The sequence below is a fragment of the Microtus ochrogaster genome, linkage group LG3 (genome assembly GCF_000317375.1).
Source record: "Microtus ochrogaster isolate Prairie Vole_2 linkage group LG3, MicOch1.0, whole genome shotgun sequence".
NCBI classification, from domain to species: Eukaryota; Metazoa; Chordata; class Mammalia; order Rodentia; family Cricetidae; genus Microtus; species Microtus ochrogaster.
The window spans coordinates 36,120,592-36,130,756 of record NC_022029.1 but is presented as its reverse complement, the minus strand read 5'-3'; the positions used below and the strand labels follow the sequence as shown (position 1 = coordinate 36,130,756).

The 10,165-nt window shown below is 45.3% G+C and overlaps 1 protein-coding gene across 1 annotated transcript in view; it reads left to right on the top strand.

Annotated features, from left to right (window-relative positions):
* Galm (galactose mutarotase) overlaps positions 1 to 10,165 on the top strand; it is a 64,107-nt gene that overhangs the window by 20,168 nt on the left and 33,774 nt on the right. Inside the window, exon 4 of the mRNA XM_005360766.3 lies at positions 2,497 to 2,578. Within this exon, the coding sequence (XP_005360823.1) occupies positions 2,497 to 2,578 (82 nt within the window). The remainder of the gene's footprint in view (positions 1 to 2,496; positions 2,579 to 10,165) is intronic.

The window sequence follows — 10,165 nt, the reverse complement described above, 5'->3', positions numbered from 1 at the left end:
GGAGCCTGTCCTGGAACTAGCTCTTGTAGACCAGGCTGGTCTCGAACTCACAGAGATCCGCCTGTCTCTGCCTCCCGAGTGCTGCGATTAAAGGCCTGCGCCACCATCGCCCGGCTCCTTTTTTTTTTTTTTTTTAAAGAAAAAACAGCCAAGGAAATTCCTTAGCAGCCTTGTTCCTATTGTGAAGGCACTGGAAGAAGCAAGCCACATGTTTATCTCCGGGAGGGTTGTATAAAGCCCGACAATACTAGACCAGTAGTACAATGGACCAAACCACTGGTCCCGTGACTTGGACACATCCAAGAGCATTGTGTATTGTGAAGTAGATGGGAGAGACTGAATGCTACTGTAGGGTCATTTATGTGAAATTCCAGAACAGAAGAATCAGTCGGTAGCCATAGAAACCGGAACAGCACTCTGGTTCTAAGTAGGTATTTATCCTTTACAGAGGAATGGCAGCGAGAAGGCAGACTCCTGGGGAAGGAGAGTGAGACCTGGACGCAGGCTGGGCTGGGAGGGTAGGGAACGCTCATCGCCACCAGGCTTCCCTCTCTGGATGATGGTAGCAGGGTTGTGTCTTTCAAGACTCCTGTGCAGAGGAAAGTGGAGGAGGCATGGGCTCCTGCTCTCTGCTGCTCTCTGGGTAGACCGTCGCTCCTGACCAAGGGGTCCAATCTCCCACGCTAATTCAGAGCAGAGCCTCCAGGCCGTGTAATGAGTCCTTTCCTGCTGTGTTTAGACAGGGACTCACGTGTCTCTGAACTTTGACCTCTTTTCAGAATGACTCCTTTGATCATGCAGCCTGAGTCTTTCTAACTATAAAGACCAATGTCCAAGCCGGGTGGTGGTGGTGCACGCCTTTAATCCCAGCACTCTAGAGGCAGGGGCAGCGAATCCCTCTGAGTTTGAGGCCAGCCTGGTCTACAAAGCAAGTTCCAGGACAGCCAGGGCTACACAGAGAAACCCTGTCTTGGAAAACAAAAAAGATAGCGTTCACCCAGCTCCTACTCTTCCCTGGAGTCTGGCTTCTGCGGAGCTTCACCAGGGTTTCTCAAGACTGGCACTGACATTTTGCGTGAGGCAATTCTTGGTGGCAGTGGGGGCTTCTCTGCAGTTAGGATGTTTGGTGGTGTCCTTGACCCCTTCCGGTTTAGAAGGCAGCAGCTCTGTGTGTCCAGACTTTGCACATGTCTTTCTGAGGGCAAAAATCCCCCCTGGCCAAGAAACTTCACTTCAGTTGATTTCTGAGCAGCCCACCACCACCTCGCTTCCCATTTTCTGTGGTGTGGCTTTAAGATACTGAAAATAAGAAACAGTGCTTAAATGTTTTCATATGAATAAAAAATGACTTCCAATCTACAAGCAGCAAATCCCCTAACTAACCTGTACTTCATAAGGACCCTGGGAAAAGCATATCCCAGTTTTCTCCTAAAACAAATAATTTTCCAGAAGACTTTGCATCTTTCCTGGGGACACCGAGCAAGAGGCAGAACCCTGGGACTTCTGACCACTGACTGGGCTTCCTAGACCAGCCTTTGCCTCTCCCCCAGATAACTTATTCTCAGAGGCAGGGACTGTGGTTCTGACTTCTGTTGCGTGACAGGGAATGTGTCCTGTGGGTAGGAGCTAAGCCAGAGAAGAGTGACAGGTGACCTTCTCTGGTGAACCTGAAAGTGGTCCCTGGCTATCCAAGACTTGTGTGTTATAGGTCAACCCCACCCCCTTCTTTTTATCTTTTATGTCAGAGAGTTGCTTGCTAGGGCCATTTTTTTTTTTTTTGGAGATTGTATTTATCCATGCACATATACATACATGCTTACTGTGAATTATTTATGGAGGTCCAAGGACAACTTATAGGAGTTGATTATCTTCTCTACCCTGTGGGGATAGGGCTGGCAACAAGTCCCTTTATATGTTGAGCCACCTTGCCCACCCTGCAATCACATCTGATAGTTTTTTCCAAACTTTCGGTGACCATATGGTGACTCCTTCTACCTATCCTTAAGTGATCTTATTAGTCATGGTCATCAGTTAACTGTCAATGCTGGTAGACATTTTAATAATTTATTTATTTGTATTTTATGTTCATTGGTGTTTTGCCCACATAGCTATCTGTGTGAGTGTGTCAGGTCCCCTGGAACAGGAGTTACAGACAGCCATGAGCTGCCAGTGGGTGCTGGGATTTGAACTTGGGTCCGTCCTTTGGAAGAGTCAGTGTTCTTAACCACTGAGCCATCTCTCCAGCCCCACTTGTAGACATTTTTGCAAACATTAAAAAGTGAATACCTAAAATAAAACCCTGTAGCCGGATGTGGTATCTAACACTTTTAATCCCAGCACTCGGGAGGCAGAGGCAGGTGGATCTTTGTGAGTTCGAGGCCACTCTAGTCTACATAGCAAGTTCCCGGACTACACAGAGACACCCTGTCTCAACCCCCACTCTCCCCAAAAAGACCCAGGCAGTACATTTCTCTCTCTTTCTCTCTTCCTTCTCAGGGCTCCCCAGACATATATGACCACGAAGTCACCATTGCAGCAGAGGCGTATTTGCCCGTGGATGAAACGCTGATTCCTACAGGTCAGTGACTGTAAACTACAATGTCATTTAGACCACGGTTCACAGCCAGAGGAAGATCATTACCGTGTGAACTGTTACCGTGTGAACCGTTACCATGCTCACCTTACAGCAGAAGTGCTGGCGGAGTTAACTAGCATACTGATGTCAGACTTTGCATCTGGATGTGTGCATTGCGCTCATACCAGACGACAACACTGAGGGAAGTGGGTGGAAAGGATAGCACAGATGTCCTGCTTTTATCCACAGTTCTGTAAATCTGAAATCACCTCAAAAATTCAAAGTGAAAAAATTGTATGAGCAATGACTTCATTTTTACCCAGCACCTGTCTTATACTAGGAAAGGGTTTGTTTTAGTGTTTGGTCTCTTTAACACAGTGGGTTTGTGTTTACTGCTGCAAATTTAAAGTTTTTACAGAGTACTGGGTATGGTCCAGGCTGTCCTAGTTACCGTTCTGTTGCTATGAGGAGGCACCATGACCAAGGCAACTTATAAAAGAAAGCATTTAGGGCTGGAGAGATGGTTCAGAGGTTAGGAGCACTGGCTGCTCTTCTAGAGGTTAAAAGTTCAATTCCCACATGGTGACTCACAACCACCTGTAATGAGATCTGGTGCCCTTTTCTGTCCTGCAGGTATACATGCAGACAGAACACTGTGTACATGATAAATAAATAATTCTTAAAACAAAAATACAAAGATAACCACAGATCGATCCAAAATATGAAAGAATTATAACCAAAATATATTATGAACCCATTAAGAAAAAGGCTAATAATTTTTTTAAAAAAGCATTTAATTGGGTATTTGCTTACAGTTTCAGAGGGTTAATCCATGATCACCATGATGGGGTGGTGGGGAGTGTGGCAGCAGGTAGACATGGTGCCAGAGCAGTAGCTGAGAGATTACGCTTGATCACCCAGAGCAGGTGTCCACACACATACACACACGCACATACATATATATGAAGCATAAATTTCATTAATCTTATCAATAAAAATCAGGAGTCAGATGTCGGGATAAAAGGATCAGAGTAGTGTGGAGCAGCCACCAGTGACTTCCTACCTCTTGCATTCCTCCATCCAGAAGGGCAGAGTCCTGTCTCAGCCCTGCCTTACCACTTCCTGTCCTCTTTCTACAGTCCTCCAAACCTCTATGGTTAACTAGTGGCTAACTCTGCCCTCTGACTCCAAGCAAGCGTTATTTGTCAGAACATGAACAAAATAGCAGAGAGAGAGAGACAGAGACAGACAGAGAGAGAGATTGGATCTGGCATGGGCTTTTGGAACCTCAAAGCCCACCCCCTGTGACACACCTTCTCCAACAAGGCCACAGCTCCTAATCCTTCCTAACCAGTTCCACTGACTGGGAATCAAGGCTTCATGAACTTATGGGGACCGTTCTTGTTCAACCCGTTACAGGGAGGGGAGAGGCCAGTGAGATGGCTTGGTGGGTAAAGGTACTTACTGTACAGGCTTGACCTGAGGGAACTCATATAAACATAGAAGGAGAGATCTGATTCCACAAAGTTATTCTCTGCCCTTCACACACAGGCCATGGTACAAGCTCATCTGTACACATGTCATACACACATAAACAATAATAAAGCTAAATTACTTTACAAAGAAAAAAGGTAAGTATCTGGGCCTGCACACTGAACAGCATTAACAGCAGGAATTAGAAACTTTCATAAATGTAGTGGCTATAAAATTTGTTGGAGATGGTATATGGGCACACACATTTGATCTCAGCACGCAGAAGGCAGAGGCAGACAGATCTCTGTGTGTTGCAGGCCAGCTAGGAGTCTGTCTGTCTGTCTGTCTCTCTCCCTTTCTGTCTTCCCAGATACTGGTCAAAGCCTATACATGATTTCTCTGGCACTCTGGGCATATTCTCATGCTTTTTCTAAAGCCCCATGTACTGCCATGAAGCTGTGCTGCCATGCAGCTGTGCACCATGCAGCTGTGCTGCCATGCAGCTGTGCACCATGCAGCTGTGCACCACGCAGCTGTGCTAGCCTCCATGGAGAAGGATATGGCTTTCTCTAGCCCTCTCCTCCATCTCCCTCTTCCTGGCAGCTGACGAGAGTTACAGCTTGCCAGCCCTGTTTTTCTCTCAAACTTGAGTTAAATAGTCCCCAAGGTTTTTTTTAATAGAATAATAATGAGAAGTTGAAATAAATGGACTAAAAATTTCATTACCTCAGCCTTGAATATTTTCCTGGTTGCTGAGCTGGATTTAAAGGCTTTTCTGTCTGTCTCACTAACATGTGTCGTCTCCTGATATTTATGTGACTCAACAGATGAGCAGGAATAAGCCGGCCCATCTTGTCCTAGATGCAGAATTATTGCATTACAACATTAAAGTAGTGGCTCCTGCCTGTGACTGATAAGGGAGGAGGTAAGCATGTAAATGAAATAACATGTTTACCTGTATATGCATTTATGAATCATCTTATACCATGCCGTTGGGTTTTAATCTACTGAAAATCACGAGGGTGCACACCTGGCGTCTGACGTGTGTCATGATGTAAGGGCAGAGGACAGTGGAGCCTAACCTGCAGTGTAGTGAAACACAGAAAAGGCTCCTTCGCCTCAGTTCTGCACCACAAGTGCCTTTAGGGTGAGGGTCTGCACCTTGTTAGCATTCGGAACTTGGTGAAAGAGAGCTAAGAGTTTCAAGCTCTGGCAGCAGGAGACCCATCCTAGTCTTCACTTTGTTCTGTCTGCTTCTTTGTGTAACCCGCACTGGCCTGGGACTGAGTGCTGGCATCTGGGATCACAGGCGTGCACACCACCACGCCCAGCCCTCACTTGTTCTTTCTCAGGATAAAGGCCATTCGTGTTTGAGTAATGCTCTAACATTTAACTGCACAGGTTCCCATTTCCTCTTTTACAAATAGGCAGAAAATAGGAAGTCTAATAAGCTTGGCCTACTTCAAGACAGTATCTCAAGAAAGAGGGTGAGGTGGGGGGGAGTGGCTAGAGAGAAGGTTCAGCATCTAAGAGTCCACACTGTTGTTCCAGAGGACTGGAGTTCAAGTCCCAGCACCCACACTGGGTGGCTCACAACTGCTAAAACACCAGCTCCAGAGAATTCAAAACCTCTGGCCTCCACTGGCACCCACACTCATGTGCATGTACCCCCAACCCATGCACATAAGTAACAATAAGATAAAAAAAAATTTTTTTTTTTGGTTTTTCGAGACAGGGTTTCTCTGTGGTTTTGGTTCCTGTCCTGGAACTAGCTCTTGTAGACCAGGCTGGTCTCGAACTCACAGAGATCCGCCTGCCTCTGCCTCCCAAGTGCTGGGATTAAAGGCGTGCGCCACCACCGCCCGGCAGATAAAAATATTTTTAAGAAAATTAGAAGTCAGGTGGTGGTGGCACATGCCTTTAATTCCAGCACTCGGGAGGCAGAGGTAGGTGGATCTCTGAGTTCGAGGCCAGCCTGGTCTACAGAGTTGCAGAACAACCAGGGCTACACAGAGAAGCCCTGTCTTGAACCTCCCCCCCCCACACACACAAAAAAAAATGAATTGGGAATGTATATGTTAAGCAGTTGTCTATGTGTGACTGTGGGGCTCTGTTCTGGAACCCTCTGTGGATATTAAAATCTTCATCTGCTTAAGTCCATTATATAAAATGGCATAGTGTTTGCAAATACATACCTGCATCCTCCCTTATATCTTGTTTTTATTTGTTTGGTTTGAGATAGAATATTACATCATAGTCCTGGCTGGGCTGGAACTCACAATGTCGCTCACACTGGCCTTGAATTCACAATCCTCCTGCATCAGCTTCCTGGGTGATGGGACCAGGTGTTTATCAGCATGACCAGCCTCCCTTCCTGGTTGTGGACATCATCTCTAGAGTATGTGGCATATTCCTAGCATATTTCAGGTGCTGTGTGAACAGCTGTTGTGCTGTGCTGTTTAAGGAGAATTAAAAGAGAAGTCAGTACAAAATGTCCAGGATAGATCAGTCCACAACTGTGGTGTTTATAGATATAAGGACCAACTGTATCTTAATGAAAATTTTTTGGAAAAAAAACCTAATTTGAATAATAATGAACAGAGATAAATACATTTTTCAAAACAAGAATATACGTAGCTACTATTTATAATCACTATTCTTTCAAATAAGATTGTGTGTGTGTATTGAGAATTGAATCCAAAGACCTCATGCAAACTCAGACAACATAATCTCCTACTGAACTACATCCCCAAACTAAGAAAAAAAAAATCTTAATACCACAGAAGTGGGAAATCTTTAATTTCAAAATGAAGAACATTTAGCTTTAAATTTTTTATTATGTTTTATTTACTTATTGTGGAGTGTGTGGAGGGGTGCATGGGTGCCATGGTGGGCGTGTGGAGGTCAGAGGTTAATTTTCAGGTTTGTCCTTCCACCATGTCAGTCCTGGGGATTGAACTCAGGTTGTCAGGCATGGCAAGAGGTTCTTGTACCGGTGAGCTAACTCACTAGCCCAACAGTTCACTTTGTAAAGAACTATGATAGCAGATTGACCCAGCGAATCTCAGTTTTCTGTCTACCAAGGAGACAGTCATTGTAAGCTACATCAGTAACTGGTCTGGAAGGCCACTTGAAGCTCTTCCTTCCTGTGTCTCTGTGAAGATGCAGGCATGCAACCACTGTTCCGCACTCTTGCGATCTATAGGACACCAGCAGAACTCTTGAGAAATTCATGGTTCTCTTCCATTTGCCCATTCATTCATCAGTCCTAGATGCTGCCACTGTTCTACATAACATTCAAGCAAAAGCCGTATCATTCTTTTGGAAGTTAGTTTCTCCAAAAGCGGGTGCTAACCACTGCTGCTTTGTATCTCAGAGGTAGAAAAATCCATTTGCCTGGCCCAGTTTCTATCAAGAACAGATCTGTAGGAGCCCTGGACTTCCTCTGACTTTTATAGACTTGTTTATGTGTGCCTGTGTTTGCCTGTATCTGTGTTTGTGCACCATGTGTGTGCCTGGTGCCTGAGGAGATCAGAAGAAGGCATTGGATTGTGAGCTACCATGTGGATGCTGGGAACTGAACCTGGGTCCTTTGTAAGAGTAGTAAGTGCTCTTAACTGCTAAGCCATCTCTCCAGTCTCCATGGCTCTTAACCAAGGCTCCATAGCAGATGACTTAATTCTAAACCAGCCCAGAGGGCCCACCCATCATTCCATCATCTAGAAATGCCCCCACATACCCAGTATTGCAAGGCATTCCAGGAGTTAGTTAGCCATCTAATAGAAGAGGCAGCAAAACAGTTAGTCCATGAATATGGACAACGTCAGGATGGCACACACATATGGAGAGAGAGAACTAGGACCAGGAGTTGATGCAGAGAGACAGCACAGCCTGGAGGTTCTCAAGTAATGGAAATGAGGTTAAATAGAACTGCAAAGACAAGCGGGAGTTTGTTAGGTGGGGAGGGTAGGAGGATGAAGCTGAGCATCCTGAATAGAACCTGAAGCATCAGGACCAGCCCCAGAGAAGTGCTGTGTTCTGGAAGCGCCAAGATTGCACCGGGACTATGTGGCCTGGAGAAGTTAGATGGGTCGCGTCAGGTTTACACTGAGCTCAGTGTATTGTCAAGCCCTGGATTCGCCCTGAAGGAGCTCAAGGAAAATGCAACCAGAGCAGACTCACAGGTGCACCTGAGTCCAGCTTCAAATTTCTAGGTATTCCACTATAACTGGAGGTTTCTCTCCTGCCCACCAGTTCCCAATATCCACTCCAAGGCTTAATATTAATTACAAACTGTTTGGCCTGTTAGCTCAGGCTTATTACTAACTGGCTTTTATATCTTAAAATAACCCATTTCTATTATTCTATATTTTACCATAGACTCGTGACTTGTTACCTCTTTTCTTGCTTCCCCAGTGGCCGGTGGTGTCTCTTTGACTCTGTCTTCTTTCCCTGTCACCTAGCTATATTCTGCCTGGCTATTTGCCAAATCAACTTTTTTATTAATCAATGATAATAAGATATATTCACACCATTCATCTAGAAGTGGCCTGGATTACTTCCCTTCATTGTGTTCTAAGAAACTTGTAGACAGGCCCCACTCCATTGAGACCTGGGCGGGGATTGATGTGCAGTAACTAGAGTTTGTAGTGTTGTTGTTTGATCAACCTGTAAGATGAGGTGAAAGTTTATGACAGAAATATCATAGGAGCCGGGCGGTGGTGGCGCACGCCTTTAATCCCAGCACTCAGGAAGCAGAGGCAGGCGGATCTCTGTGAGTTCGAGACCAGCCTGGTCTACAAGAGCTAGTTCCAGGACAGGCTCCAAAACCACAGAGAAATATCATAGGAAACTATGGATAACCCAAACTGTAAATACTAGAAGGTAGATTCTCTTAATACTTTCTTATTTATCAGACGTAGAAACCATGCACAAGTTTAAGGAACTTGTTTGGATGTGATTTGGGTCCCCTGGACACATATGTTGGAAGCTTGGTTACCGGGTGGCAGGATTTAAGAGGTGGGGGCCTAGTACAAGACCATCATGGTACATTACACTTAGAAGGAATTTATGCCAGTCTCGGGGTAAGTTCTCTTGAAAATGGGCTGTCCAAAGGGGGCCATCTCATGTGTGTGGCCTCTTGCCCATGTGACATTTCCCTTCCATTTCTCCACTTTGTTGTGTTATAGCTGAGGATCACTCACCAGGAGCCAAACAAATATGGCCACAACATTGGACTTTCTTTTTTTTTTTCAATTTTTAAATATTTTGCATGTGGGTGTTTTGCCTGTGTGTTTGTGCACTGTTTGCATGAAGTACCCATAGAAGCCAGAAGAGGGTATCAGATCCCCTGGTACCGGAGGTATAAATGGTTGTGAGCTACCATTTGGGTGCTAGAAACCAAATCCTGATCCTCTGGAGGAGCAGCTGGTGCTCTAATGGCCGAGGCATGTCTCCAGCCCAAGAAAAATTTGAGTGTATGTGTCCTAGTTAGGGTTTCTGTTGCTGTGAAGAGACATCATGACCATAGCAATTCTTACAAAGGAAAACGTTTAATTGAGTGGCTTACAGTTCAGAGGATAAGTCCATTATCTTCATGGTGGCACATAGCAGCATGCAGGCAGACATGGTGCTGGAGAAGGAGCTAAGAATTCTACCTCTTGATTCCCTGGCAACAGGAAGTGGTCTGAGACACTGGGTGTGGCTTGAGCATATGTGATACCTCAAAGCCTGCCTCCACAGTGACTCTTCCAACAAGACCACACCTATGCCAAGGCCACACCTCCTAATAGTGCCACTCCCTTTGGGGGCCATTTTCTTTCAAACCACCACATCTAGGGAGAGCTCTATTTCCATCATTGTAGAGGAACTAAGCCAAGCACCAAGAACCTTTTAGCTGATAACCAAGCCTGTCTGAAAAAGTGGCTCCTGCAGAAGAGTCTGTAAGTGGACTAGGCACTGGGGAGATGCTAAGGCAACATTTTAACCAAGTTTTTATCTGATCATATGCATTCCTTGAATTTTGTGGGTTTGTCCTAGGTGTTTAGTTATAATTTCCTTTCTTTAAAAAGACTTTTAGCCGGGCGGTGGTGGCGCACGCCTTTAATCCCAGCACTC